General features: G+C 38.1%; 1 protein-coding gene across 7 annotated transcripts in view; it reads right to left on the bottom strand.

Annotated features, from left to right (window-relative positions):
- Positions 1 to 2,775: 2,775 nt before the first annotated feature.
- Positions 2,776 to 15,541, bottom strand: part of COL9A1 (collagen type IX alpha 1 chain) — a 196,057-nt gene continuing 183,291 nt past the window's right edge. For all 7 annotated transcript variants that reach the window (XM_063630526.1, XM_063630528.1, XM_055257152.2 and 4 more), the window contains 2 exons: positions 12,969 to 13,046; positions 2,776 to 3,729 (listed from right to left, as the gene is read on the bottom strand). In XM_063630526.1, coding sequence (XP_063486596.1) covers positions 3,545 to 3,729; positions 12,969 to 13,046 — 263 coding nt within the window. In that variant the 3' untranslated portion in view covers positions 2,776 to 3,544. The remainder of the gene's footprint in view (positions 3,730 to 12,968; positions 13,047 to 15,541) is intronic.

The following is a 15,541-nucleotide window of genomic DNA, read 5'->3' as shown; positions in this document are numbered from 1 at the left end:
CATCACCCTCTATAAACAGCAAGATTGCTAGTTTGCTACTATTTTTTCCTTAATACTGAGTTTTCACTCCTTTTGCCAGGTTACCAGCAAATATTTTTAAGTAATTTTCTTGATATTTGGAAATCAGAATTTCTATTGGTTTTTCACCTATGTTGGTTTAGTTCGTTTATTTTAGAGACAGGGTCTTGTTCTGTCGCCCAGGCTAGAGTGCAGTGGTGTGATCATAGCTCACCATGGCTTCAAACTCCTGGTCTCAAGGAATCCTCCAACCTCAGCTTCCCGAGTAGCTGGGACTACAGGCGCTCACTACCATGCCTGGCTAATTTTTAAATTTGTTTTTATTTTTGTAGAGACGGGAGACTCACCGTCTTGCCCAGGCTGGTCTCGAACTCCTGGGCTCAAGCTATCCTCCCATCTTGGCCTTTCAAAGTGTTGGGATTACAGGTGTGAGCCACCATGCCCGGCCTTGGTTTACTTTTAAACTCAGAGACTATATCTCAGAAACACTATAATCACCAAAAAATTTTAAAAATACAATAGAGATGATCTTCTACAGCAGGAATTTATATTAAGCTTATTTCAGTTGGCAAATAAATCAGATTTTATTAATGATGTTTAAAAATAGCAATATTGGTTCAGTCAGCTTGAAATGTAAAGTATCCAAATAATCAAATCAATCACCTATCCTGATATGACTACTCATTCATATTCTTCTGCTGTGCAGAAGCCAATTACCCAAAACCATGCCAGGGAATTTATGTGTTCAGTCAGTCTAGGAAGTGATTTCCATAGTTCTTAACCAACCTGTCAGATATTAGGGTTGAAAATCGTATCATACTGCCATAGAAGCACTGGCTAGAAATAAATCAGGAATCATTTGCCCTTAATTAACATGCCAGGTTCCAACCAACTTTATTTATCTATACTCTCCTCTCCCAGTGAGTGCTCTAGTTGCCACTTCATCCAACTTTCAGAAATATCTCAGAGAGGATTTGAGATTTCTGTTTTGCTAGAGAGACATGCTTGGTCAGATTCAACATTTATCAACTCTCTTTCATGGAGGGAATTTGCTGGGCTCTTTTCCTTGCAATTTCTAAGTCAAGTGTCTTCCGCTTCTGTAAACTACTTCACTTAACTGAAATTTATAACGAATTGTTCCTGCCATTTGGAATGTGGTAGTTTTGCATAATCTATTTGTAAGTGCTTGTTGCCAATGTTGCTGACTGTATCTGTGGAGCTTGTTGTACAACCTTTACATAACCAGGTTTGTAAAACAGTTGAGTGAACTGTTCTTTGAAATTTTATTTTTTTAATTTTCTTATGAATATTACAAAACTTAGAAACATGTTTGATTATCTAATTTTTCTTTTGTTGTATTTGATTATGTCACTCTCGTTAAAATAAAAGCACTTTGGTGAAAAGATAATTTCTATGCATTTATTTAATTATGTGTCACAGCTCCTGAAAAAGTTTGCCATTTTTTTAAGTATTGTTTTAGGGAGCTATAACAGAGACCTTTATTTTCAAAAATCATATTCGAAAAAAGGGAAAGAACATTCTTTCAGTCTATGGAAATAGCACTGATCTATATGGCAAAATTGGAATCTTCTTAAGCAAAATTCATGCTAGAAGCATAAAACTAGATGCCGTAAGCAGTTTTAAAGAAATCCAAATACAGATTACATAATGATTGATTTAACCAAACAACTAGGACTAGAATTTAAAATGTATAAAAGTACGCATGAGAAAAAATATATAAAAAATTATATTAGGGCTCACTCTCCTTTGACTTGACAGAATTTAGTTCCATAAACTAACTAAAGATGCTATGTTGAACTATTGTTCTATGCCCCAGCACAGGTTACTCACAGGCTCTGTGACAGAAAATGAATATATTAAGTCTGTTGGATAGTCAAGTAGATGTTAATGAAACAGCAAGCCAATATGATTACATAAATAATAATAAAGTGCTTAAGTGGTCAGGAAATACTTGTTAAGAATACAGTGCTTGGCCGGGCGCGGTGGCTCACGCTTGTAATCTCAGCACTTTGGGAGGCCCAGGCGGGTGAATCACGAGGTCAGGAGATCGAGACCACGGTGAAACCCCGTCTCTACTAAAAATACAAAAAATTAGCCGGGCGTGGTGGCGGGCGCCTGTAGTCCCAGCTACTTGGAGAGGCTGAGGCAGGAGAATGGCGTGAACTCGGGAGGCGGAGCTTACAGTGAGCCAAGACTGCGCCACTGCACTCCAGCCTGGGCGACAGAGCAAGACTCTGTCTCAAAAAAAAAAAAAAAAAAAGAATACAGTGCTTTAGCTGAGCTGCATTTATAAAATTTACAAGAAATGGTGAAACATAAATCATGTTTGCAATAAAGTTCTGAGTAGGAGGGAGCTAACAAGCCATTGGAATGAAGGCAGTGGTTCTTAACCTAGAAACAAAGCAAGGCTAGACTTAAAAAAGTCCACAAAATCACTGAAATACTATACAAAAATATACATGCACATGCAGGTGCACATCTTTCTAGGGAATTAACATTTCAAAAAGGTCCATGAAGCTCTTTCCATACACACTAAAACACACACACACACACGCATCTGTCACAGGGTAACACCCTCTGTGGAACAGCTTTTTAAATTACTTTATGTAGAATAAACACTAATAATGTAAACATACACCTATAGAACCAGTAGTTAAGTAATGTTTAATGTATCTAAATAAGCTCAGTAACTTCTTTTCATTGAACATGATTATTTACAAGAAAACATGCAAGAGATTAAGAAACCATATTTATTTCTTCTTTGGTACAACCAGAGATGTTACCTCAAACCCTTAAAATAAATAATCTCATCAATAAAATTTATGAATGCCAGAGTATTCAAATTATTTCTTCACTTTCACATAGAAGCGCTCAAAATATTAACAGGTTTGGGGTAAAGTACATACAGTTCAACAAAAGTTCAAGCTGAAGAAGGAAACCAATACGTGATGTAAAGAAATCATTTCGGGCGATGTAGCCCTTTCTTATCACTCCAGAGACAGCACATCGATGGGATTTTAAGCACCAATTCCATTGAATGTAGTGGGGTTTCTTCATAACTAGTCTAGTAATCCTCTATAGAACTGAAACAATAATCTGAGAACAACATCTAAATGAAAATAACTACTGCAACTGAGGTAAACCAAACAGTTGTTTTTGTTTATTGGCACAGTGGCCCACGATAAGACACATAGGTATAGCACACTAAAGCTCAAGATCCTGGGAACAGGAGTATAAATTTATTCAAGGGAGGTGTTTGGTTTTCTTTTTCTTTTTAACTGATGACTCTGCTGTCTTCCCTCCAAGGGAAAGGAAAGAGAACTTACTGAATAGCACCGTTCTTCTAAATGTGATTGTCAAGTAGGACTTCTGTAATCATACTGAAGGTAATACATTGTAATCATGCTGAAGGTAATCATCTTTTCCCCAGCTTTGGATGGTGTTTCTCACCCAAGCTCCTTCACCAGGCGTGGTTCATGCAGACAGCCATGCAGCACTGAGCCTTTCAAGGGTCAGGCCCTTTGCTAAATGCTCGCTGACCAGCCTGCATGGTGCAGGAGGCTGGCTCACAGAAACCGGGAAGCCCAGGAGGTCCCGGGGGTCCAGGCACTCCAGGAATTCCTGCCACCCCTGGGGGGCCTCGCTCACCATCTCGGCCATTTCTGCCATAGCTGGCAGGGCCTGGGTCACCTGAAACACACAGAAGATTACACATGAGAACAGGAGAATCCTCATCGATGCAAACTGGCAGAGGGCACGGCTCAGCAGCGCTCAGGTAAGGGGTTTAACAAACGCTTTTGGAAACGATGGATGATGACTGGTGATGACTGGTGATGAAGATGATAATGATGATGATGATAAGATCCCTTCCTTGGACTTGGGTTTTCATGGAAATTAAAAGTAGAAAGAGACCTCAGTGTCTCTAACCTCCATTTCCATCAGTAGAGCTGCACCGTGCACCATGGTAGCCTCCAGCCACAGGTGCCTAGTGAGCGCTGAAATGTGATGAGGCCAAATGGAGATGAACTAAGTATCAAACACACCTGGATTTTAAAGACTTCATATGAAAAAATGTAAAATAGTTCATTAATAATTTTTGTGTCTATTACATGATGAAATGATCTTTTGCACACAGTGGATTAAGTAAATTATATTATTAAAATTAATGTCACTTGATTATTTTTACCTTTTTCATGTGGCTACTTGATTTAAAATCACACATGCAACTCACATTTGTGGCTCACATTATATTTCTTTTGAATGCAAGTAGCAGTATTCCTTACTTCTAATAGTTGAGCAACAATAGGGAGAAGTATAGTTTAGTGGTTAAAAACACAGGTTTTGGAAACAGACAAATAGCTTTACATTCTAGCCCTATCATTTATGAAAAATGTGACATTAGCAAGTCACTAATCTCAGTTTCTTCATCTACAAGATGGGATAATGTCTTCTTAATAATTAAATTCAGGCCAGGTGCAGTGGCTCATGCCTGTAATCCCAGCACTTTGGGAAGCCAAGGTGGGCGGATCACCTGAGGTCAGGAGTTTGAGATCAGCCTGGCCAAAATGGTGAAACCTCATTTCTACTAAAAATACAAAAAAATTAGCAAGGTATGATGGTGTATGCCTGTAGTCCCAGCTACTCGGGAGGCTGAGGCACGAGAATTACTTGCACCCGGGAGGCAGAGGTTGCTGTGAGCCGAGATCGCGCCACTGCACTCCAGCCTGGGCGACAGAACAAGACTTCGTCTTAAAAATAATCATAATAGGCCGGGCGCGGTAGCTCACGCTTGTAATCCCAGCACTTTGGGAGGCCGAGGCGGGCGGATCACGAGGTCAGGAGATCGAGACCACGGTGAAACCCCGTCTCTACTAAAAAAAATACAAAAAAAAAAAATTAGCCAGGCGTGGTGGCGGGCGCCTGTAGTCCCAGCTACTTGGAGAGGCTGAGGCAGGAGAATGGCATGAACCCGGGAGGCAGAGCTTGCAGTGAGCCGAGATTGCGCCACTGCACTCCAGCCTGGGCGACAGAGAGAGACTCCGTCTCAAAAATAATAATAATAATAAAATAAAATAATAATAATAATAATTAAATTCTACAATCGAAAGCACCTAATAGGGGCTATTATTATAATTATTAAGATATTATTGATTAATGTGTTTTAGAAGGCTGTGCCATGTGCCCTACAAAATTTCATGATATTTTTCTCATGAAGGGCTGACCCCAACATGAACTTTGCAATAGCAGGTTCTTTGGGGGACATTTCTTGCTTGTCTTCCTTTTGTCGTGTTTAAGGGTTGTATGTTGCCCTCAATGGGGCACACTCTCTGAGGCACAGCACCCCATAACAAAGAGGAATGTCTGCTGAATGTTTACCCCAGTGCACCAGCAGCACTTTCACACAATTATTGCAAAAGTGGTGATGAGAAATCAGTGTGAAACAAATTGTGTATGCCAAAATAATATAGGGATCCTCATTCCATCTCAGCCATCTTAACTTGGTCTTTCAGCCAAAAAGCTGGAAGCCAAATCTACATGTTCAACTACTTACTTGCTTATATTTGGTTACTTTCCTTCTTTCTCTGTGGTTTTTACTTTTCTTTTTCTATTTTAGTTGTCTTTTTACATGTCTTTTGTTGGTCTTACTGTAGTAATATGGTCTTATCCAGTGGTCTTATTACATATATCTCACATATTTTTAGAAGGAAGGTAGGTTAGAGATCCTGCTTTACAAACATCTCATTCTTCCTCTGGTGCATACACTTCGATCCTCACAAAGCAATGTCATAGGGCAATATATTAATAAGTTTTAAGGGAGAATAATTATCTTTGAATTTATCCATCTCAAAGCTACAGATAAGCAGAGATATAAGTAATTTTCCCTAATTTACCCCATACACTTTCATTCAACTATACCTAGTAAGTACGAAGCAGATCATTATGTGTTTTCTTTTAATGATGAGGCCCCTGAGAAAGCTTCTCGCTAATCCACAACATCTATAGATAAAGCTGTAGCAGAACTATGCTTTTAGCAGCACCTGTTAAGATCCTTAACACCAGATGCAGTTAAAGGTGAAGTTGACTTTTTTAAGGTTTAAAAGATGAGCCAGATCTAAATCTGATTTTCATGCAGCTTATCACTAGGAATGTGCCCACTGAGACATACCAGGTGTGCCTTAAAATCAAATCAAGTTTAGGAGAAGGAAATGCCCAAAGAAGAGGTAGAAAACCAAATGAGCACAGGGGCTGGGATGGTCATTTAGATCAGGGGTGGGCAAACTTCAGCTCATGAGCTAAATCCTGTTTTTGTAAATAGTGTTATTAGAACACAACCATGGTCGTTTGTTTGCATATTGTCTGTGGCTGCTTTGGAGCACCAGGGCAGAGTTAAATAGCTGCAATATGGTGCCCACAGCCAAATAATCTGATCCTTCACAAATAAAGTTTTCTGATCCCTGATGTTATAAAGAAATGAGCCTGGATTAAGGAATTCCCCCACTGTTTTTATGAGGTGAAAACGTAAAGTACAAATACAATGAAATTTGGCCACTAATATTCCACGTAAGTGTTGGGGAGAACAAAGGGAGGAGTGAGGCCTGTGGTGAGCTGGAAAGTGGATGCCGGCAGCAGCTCTTCTCCAGCTAACAGCTGCCACTGGGGAATACAGGCCCGTGTTGCCAGAACTTCTGATAATTTTCAAGAGAAGCCAGGAAGCTGAGTCTTTAAATAAATATCTCCCAATGTTTAAATGTTAGCAACTAATTCAAATTTTTTTCAACATTTGTAGAGCCAGCCAAAAACCTTAAGTTTTAAATAATTTATTCTCTAATACACAAACAATATTAAAAAGCAGAAGGATAGCTTTTTAGATTTTCCCATTTGGTTCCCCATCAACACACTCCAGGAGAAGTTTTTCTCTTTCTTTTTTTACCTTGCTGAGTTTATTCCAAATTGCTGCTTATCCTCTGAAGGAAGAGATGATGAAGCCATCCTGTCTACCCTTGATTTATTTTATGAAGCGTGCATCTCATCCAATTCTGCCTTTGGCGAATGCAGCAATTTACCCTTTGGAGCTTTGGATGATGTCATCATCATCAGCGGCATCACCACCACCACCAATGCTTAATGAGAATGCTTTCTCTTTTCCATGTGCCATACACTATGCTCATGCTTGAGCCCATTTTTCTCATGTATAAACTGAGAGTTAGGAAGGTAAAATAATTGTCCATAGTCATAGAGCTAGAAATGAGGACCCTTAACCACTGCACTAACCTAACTGTATTTTCCTACCTATTGATTTTTTTAACTCTGTGGAAGGGTGTGGGGGGTTGTGGCAGGGTGTGTGTGTGTGTGTGTGTGTGTGTGTGTGTTGTCATTGTTTTTTTGAATTCCTTGGGCCTGAGTTGACCAGGACGTAGACAGAGGCACAAAATCAAAGAGCAGTATCGATTTTTGCGGCGCTCTAATGATCATAAGAAACTAAGATATTTCTCTGAGGTTTTGCCCTGTAGAAATACCAGAGAAGAAAAACCAGCCTTAACATAGCAGATTGTCAGGCTCTGGAGAGCCCTGACCCAGGGCCTTTGCTCTCAGGGTTGTTCTAAACTATGTGGGAGCCTCAGTTGGGTGACACTATGTCCACAGCCCATATCACTCAAAAAGTGAAGCTGACTCATAATAACTGTTCACAAAATGGGCATAAATGGTTAGCCCAGCAGCTGAATTAATGAATATCTATCAACTGCTTTGTAACTCTTCAGAAAGAGAAAGCATGGATCTAAAGTGTTATTCTGCTCTGCCTGCCTCATGTGTGTATTACTTACACTAACTGCCTAATGATTACATGGTTTTCTGAAATGTCAAGGACCTATAAAAATGTTGAATATTCCCAAAACAAAGAAATGATAAATGTTTGAGATGATGGATATACTAATTACCCTAGTCTGGCTCTACAAATGTTGAAAAATTATATAATGTTTCTATTGAAACATTACTACATATCCCATAAATATGTATAACTATTATATGTCAATATAAATTAAAATATTTAAAAATGATTGCCAAACATTTTATGTTTTTTTTTTTTTTAAACAAATGAACAGCTATGTCATTCTCTATGAAACCCCTAGAGGGTAGTCATGTTACACTGATGGAAGCCAATCCTGGCTGGATCATTCTGGAGGCAGCCCCTCACCTAATACATGCTATGGAATAAAAGGGACTGTGTATACAGTCCAAAAAAAAAAGTGAATAATTTTCACATTAAATAGGGTATTTCATAATTAATCCAGTGGTTATGTAGACTTTTTGTATGTACCAGGAGTTTCTTATATTTCTTGAGCTTAATGTTGTGGTATTTGACAAAGCAGTATATGTTTAAGGAATTGTAAATTGGTTTATGTAAGGCCCAGCAACCAAATAAAACAACTGCAGCAATGGAAATGGAATAATTAGGTACTGAAAAACTTAGCCCGGAACTGAATGTGTGCATGTGTATTTTTCCACTCAATAGTCTCAAGCAAAGCTCACCTTTCTGCAGACTTTGCACAAGAAAACCGAATATTCTTATAACCTAGTATAGTCCAGCACAAAGCCAGCTATAACTTCCATGTCCAAGAAGCAAAAAGCACCTCAGCTCTCAAGTCACCTTCCTGGTGTTCACATTCAAATGATTTGTCATTTAATTTATGTTTTGCCCTAGTGAGTGCACAAAGAGGAAGTCAGGACTCTTTATTATTAATAAATGTGTTCCTTTAAAATTCTCAGAGTGATGAGGAACTAGTCCTAATGGGCAAGTTTGGTGGCGGCAGACAGAGAGAGGTCTTTGAGACAACCGACCAAGCAATAACACTAGCTGACCTGTGGCACAAAACTGAAGGCGGGGGAGACTAAAGTTCCAGGGATTGCTAATATGATCCACGTAGCTCTGCAAGAGAGGCAGAGAAAGAAGCAAGACACTCAGCAATTATGGGACATGCCCAATTCACATGTCTAGGGTGCAAAGAAAAACTAATCATATGATTGGACAGCCAGCCAATCATTCTGCCCACTTTGTGAACACAGACTCAGGAAGCATGAATATTTGTCTTGTTATTACCTGACAGACTTTTGTCAGGACATGAATTTAAGAGTCTGTACTTTCTCAAATATATTATAAAAAAGGGAGCAACAATAATAACAGTTAAATTTCACTAAATAATGTCAGAGTTTCTGTTTGCCATATGCCAGGCACTGTTGCAAGAGCTTTACATGTATTAACATGTGCATATATGCTCTAAACACAAGGTAGGCATAGTGATTCCCATTCACTGAAGAGGAAACTGAAGCACTTCAAGGTAAAAGAACAGTGCATAAGCCCTGGCAGCCTGGCTCCATGTTTGCACTTCTTAAATATTTGCCCAGCCTACTCCTGGCTGTGAGAAACAAACTAGATTGTGTATGTGTACTTTTTAAACAACAAAGCACTGCAGCCAGAATGATCACCAGTGTAAAGGTTATAATAATAACCTGTGTTCCATAACAAGCAATGAGCATTATGTCCCTACAGGGCATGTCATACTTAACACTAAACAAACAGAGATGCAGCACTGGAGAGGGGAGACAGGGAACTAAAACTGTCCAGAAAGAATACAGGAACTCTAACAACTAATAGAAAATGATGATATTAGTTACGTCGTTAAAAATATGTTAAATGCCTTAGCACAAAGAATGATCCAACTATCTTTTTTTTTTATTCAGGAGGATTTGAGCCCCAAATCCAACAATAGGAACAACAAAGAAGGTTGCAGACCATGCTGTTCTGCAGTTTCTTTCTTTTAGGTAAGAAAATAATTTATTTATCTAGAAGGTTCCAGACAAATTACTGCACAGAATCCTTTTGAAGTTTCATCAGGCCTTAAAGTCCTATTATGTTTTTGAGAGATCAGAAATCACATTCTGAGTCACATTCAAGCTCTATCAAGAAATAAAAAGCAGTCTAGCCTCAGTGGACAATTAACCAGTGAAAAGATGTACTGCTACCCAGTACTTCGCATTTGTGATTTGGAGTTGAAGTAGACTTTCATGGAGGGAAGGTCTGGGCATCAGGGGCAGTGCTGATTTAGAAAAGAGTAATATATTACTGCTGATCAACAGCAAGAGAAAAAAGCTGCAGGGGCTGAACTAGGGTCCAACTTTGCCCTCAGCTCTCCTTGATCCACCTTAAAAAGCAAAAAGTGGACTTGATATATTAATAATAGTATGAACAACCAACATTTCTTGAGCGCCTATTATAGCCAGGAACTGTCTTAAGCAATTTATGTGGATTGAGTTTCTTTATTTCTCAGAATTACCCTATCAGAGAGATGTTCTTGTTATCACTGTTTTATAAATGGGAAAACTGAGGTGCAGAGAAATTAAGTCACATGCCCAGTGTCATAAAGTTAGTTAGTGGCATAGTCAAAATGTGAACCTGGGATGTCTGAATTGTAGATGCCACTCTTCAAACAGCCCACTTTCGGGTACTAGCTTTAAGGGAGGAATGACCCAAAAAGCTCATGTCAGGAACTTGACTGACTTAAGCATATGCACGGTGTCAACAAGAGAATGTGGGCCAACCTCGAAACCCAAGCCCTCAGCTGGTGCTTTCACCTGCGCACTACACGAGGACGCTGCGCCAAAGTGCAGAAAACGACCCACCAGCAGACCCCTCTTCTCTGGCATCTGTGCTTTTGAAAGTTAGCCTATATTCCTGAAAAATAATCTGGAACTCAGATTTGTCACTAAATAATGTCAGATATCGTCTCAATTAAAAGGTAACAAAAGTCCAAAAAAGGAAGGCTACCGAGGTTGAGACATAGTAACCAGAACAAGGAAATCAAGAAAGAAGAGTCAGCTGGGAGGTGAGAAGGATGGGAGATAATCAGAGCTGATGGGGAGAGCAAAGTGAGAGGAGGGGAGAGATCAGAGGAGGGCGACGATTTTGGAGGTAATCCCAGGAAAGGAGGGGCAAGGACTGGCCAAAGAAGAAAGGAAAAGGAAAACAGAAAGGACAGGTATTAGGAGTCCCCTGGATAAGGGGGTGCACAAAATGTTTCAACAATTAAAAAAAAAGATTAAATCCAGGATCAGCTAAAATTAATAATTTTGTTTGTAAGCGATCCCAGGGAGGGCTGCAAATGACGATCTTGTCCTACCTCACAATTTGCCTACACGTGGATGGTCTGATGTTCTAAAAAGCAAGTCAGGGAAGCCCCTCTGACTGACTGTGTGCCCCGTTTGCACCCCCCATCAACTTGACTCCTGAAAATGGTTTACTGCAGGTGGGAGATAATGTGCTCCTGACAGTCTGGGACACAGCACACATGGAGCTGATCTTCCCGATCTTCTCATCTTTATATTTAAAACGTGGCTTACCAACAGATTGTTTGCAAAGTGAGAATCCCTAGAAACCATAATACATTTTCAATAAAGGAAAATGTTGCCAATAGTGCAAGTCATTGGTTCGAGAACTGTTAAGTGATTTGTCAATAAAATGAGAGAAGAAGGAGTTATTAGGCTTTCTCATAAATATATAGATAATTAAGTAAATTGTGATGATGATATGTTATCAGCCTCAAAACTTCCTATTCCTACCACTGGTGATGGAGACAAGCACCTTTAGTAAATTCTATTTCCTTTTCCTCTCCTCTAAACACCCATCAATGAATCCAAGCTTTACCGTATATTAAAATCTTCTCTAAATCCAATTTAAGCCAGATTTTCCTTTCATTACTAATCATAAATCTTCCATTTCCAATTATAAAAATTTATCAATATGTGAAAACATTTTGACGAGCCCATGAATCAGTTTTAGAAAGGCAGTGTTTCAGTTATCTCCAAACATTCATGTTTTTAAAAAAAAAATTTTTAATGAGAACGCAATCCCCAGAAGCAATGAAATGGATAATTGGAAAGCAATGATGTTTTTGGCTACAATTATAGCTGTGATTAAATACATCAGGCCTCTGGCAGAATTAGAAAATTGTAATTTCTTTTCCTAAGCTTCCCTAAACCAAGTTTTCCCAAACCATTGTGGAAGCCAGTGTCATCTCAACTCTCCTCAGCAACAGACCCCTAGGGCTTTGGGAGCCTTCCTAAGCCACTGCCTCCCCACAATAACAGAGCGTTTGCTGGAAAGTTGTGCATCATTCATGCCCTTACACTGAACTGGCTTTTGGCCCTGCTATGTTGCCTCTGTGCTTGGGCTTATAAATCATTCCCCAAGGGATGAGTGTGTTCCAGCCTGGACTCTGGTGACAGGGTAGCCAGTGTATAAAGAGAACAGAAGGCCCAGTGAGAGAATCTGGGCCCTTCACACAAGGGCTACCCTGTCACCTCAGTTGACGCAGCTGTGATGTGTCGCTTGCGTGTGGCTCTTAGCGGTTATGAGTAGGAATGTTCAGTTTTCTATTTTCTTTCTTTTTTTTTTTTGGGATGTGGGGTTTTGGAGGGTCTGGGTGTTTGAAAGGGGAGCTTTAAAAATAAAATTCCACTTACTCCTTGTGCAAGAGATTAAAAACAGGTTAATCTTCCTACTGCTCTGGCATTTTAGATTTTAAAAAAACAGGAAACTATCACCTGCTTTAGAAATAGATAGGATCCAATTTATTCAGAATTTTATAACAAGTGCATTGTGCCTGGACCTTGACACTATTTTTCTTGAAGGATCTATTTAAGGAAATTAGTATTTCAAGTCCTGATACCTATTTTCTGACAAAGAATACAGATACGATTTACAGATCATTTAATTCTTTACTAAAGCTGGTCTTGAAAAATCTATGCTAGCCATTCTGAATAATTAATATGCTTAAGTGATCAAATAACAATTATTTTAAAATTTTATTCAATTCAGGCTGTGTACTTGCTACCAATTTCACTACCTCCTCCTCTCAGCTATACAACACACTTACCTGGGAGACCTATAGCTCCAGGCAAACCTTTGGGACCTCTTCCTGGAGGGCCACGCTCCCCCTTTTCTCCCAAGTCACCTGTATTACATTAAAGAAATGTTATTTTTCTACATATCTATAAAGATAAACTTCTGTATCTTTAAACTTTCAGCAAATCTAAAATTCAGAAACCAAAAGGTCATGAAATTGCCATAAACTAGATTGTAGTGAGTATGTAGCAAGGTAAAAATCAAGTTCATCCTATTAATAAATCTAAGAGGGGAAAATCAAATTACTATATTCATAGATACTGGAATGACATTTGACAAAATTGAACATGCATTCTTGATAAAACATTCGATAAAATAAGAACCAATGGCCACTTCCTAAACATGAAAAATATATCTATCTCAACCCATAAGTTAGCATTATGCTTAATGGGAAACACAAGAATTTGTTCCACTACAATCAGAACAATATAAAGACGCCTACTTTATCACTATTATATAACTTTTGGTTTGAGTAGTTAAAACTATCTCTATTTTCAGGAGATATGAATATATAGCTTAAAACTCTAGAAAGTTAACTCAAAAACTATTACAAACAGTAGCATTCAGTCAAATAGCAGGGTACAAAATTAATATATGGAAATTATAATTTTATATATATTAACACAACCAGTAATAAGACATAGTAAAAAAGATACCATTTATAACAACAATTAAAATATTAAATAACGAGGAATAAAACTAATCAGAAATAGGCAAGTCCAACATGACAAAAAGTTTAACATTTCTGAAGGACACCAGAAGACTTGAAAATCATTCTTAAATAGAAATGACATCATCATAAAATATTGCCAGTTCTCCCCAAGCTGAATGTTCATCATGATCTTAATAAAAATACAAACCCATTTTTTATCGGAAAAGAAGATCCTGAAGTTTGTATAGAAAAACCCATAAGCCAGAGTAAGCCACAAAAACTCCATAAAGAAAAGCAACATGAAGGGAATTAATTTGACCAGATATTAAATCAACTAAAATGTGTGGTGCTGCTCCCTGAATACACAGACCAGTGAAACAGAATAGAAAGCCCAAAAAGTAGGCCCAAATACATAACAGGATTTGGGTTTATAATGAAGGTAGTGTCTTAAAGTGGGAAAAAGTCAAACAATTCAGTAAATGGTATTGGAAGAAGTGGGTAGTCAACTGGAAAAGAAAAGTTAGATCTATACCTCACACCCTATTCCAGGATAAAATACAAATGGATCAAGTATTTTAGTGTAAGTTAAGAATCAAAAGAAAACAAGGGAGAATTATGACCTCAGATTGGCCTTTTTATTAAGATTCAAAATATGAAGAGTTCCTAAAACCAACACAAAAAGGCCAACAACACAAAAGCAAAAAAATGACCAAAATACATGAGCAGGCAGGTCACTAAAAGGAAGTAAAAATGGCTCTTAAATATATGAAAAATTCCCTGACTTCACTCTCATAACAAAATAAATGCAAATTGTAAAAAAAAAAAAAAAAAAAAAAAAAAAAAAAAAGGATGCTATTTTAACCTATAAGATCGGCAAAAATTCCAAAGTTCAATTAAACATATACTAGCAAGTCTGTGGAAAATGCACTATTATGAATTGCTGATAAGAGTATAAATTTGTACAATCTCATTGGAGGCTAATTTGACGATAGCTATCAAAATTTTTACCCAGCAGTTCTACTTCTAGGAATTTATCATAGAGATAGAGATGGAGTGTATGCTGCTATTTTATACAAAAATGAAATATGTACAATGTTGTTCACTGCAGCCTTGCTATAATAGCAGAAGGTTGGAAACAATCTATGTCCATTAAAAGGTTAAAGACATTACAGAACTTCCACAGAATAGAACACTATGCAGCTGTGAAGAATAGCCAGGAAGCTCTTTGGAACGGTCTCCATGGCATACGGCTCAGTGAAAAAGGCAAGTTCCAGAACACTTGCTAAAGGACAATATGATTCATTTTTAAAAGGATGTAGAAAAAATACATATTCATGTATCCTTATATAGAATTGCTTGTAAGGATGTGTAAGAAAAGAATAGTATTGATTACCTAGTGGGAAGGAGAAAGAAAATTACGCAGATGGGAGACAGGGATGGGAGAGAAACTTCACTAAATATCTTTTTTATACATTGTTAATTTTTGGAACTGTATAAATTTAGTATTATGAAATAGAAATTAACAAGTCTTAAAAACATAAACATAAAGTGTGTTGTCACAGTGTCTACATTTCACTACCGACTCTTTTATAGGGAATACACTTTGGATTGCAACCAACCATGTGGATTTACAAGACATTTACAAGACAGTTGATTGAAATTGGGGACAAAGTTGCATTAATTATCCCAGCCCCTGAAGACACCAAACCCAGCAACTTGACCTCATTAACAAAAGGCGTTAATGCCTTAGTTAAGTGGTCCTAAATGATGTCTGCTGCTCTTTGTTGAAGGCATTATCCCATTATTCCAGTAGTACAGTAGTATATCATTATTCTACTATGCTGTTAGAAAATGCAATGGCATCTTGCAATAAATTCTATACATACCATTTT

This window comes from Symphalangus syndactylus, chromosome 2 (genome assembly GCF_028878055.3).
Source record: "Symphalangus syndactylus isolate Jambi chromosome 2, NHGRI_mSymSyn1-v2.1_pri, whole genome shotgun sequence".
Taxonomy (NCBI): domain Eukaryota; kingdom Metazoa; phylum Chordata; class Mammalia; order Primates; family Hylobatidae; genus Symphalangus; species Symphalangus syndactylus.
This window is presented reverse-complemented; position numbering and strand designations above follow the sequence as displayed.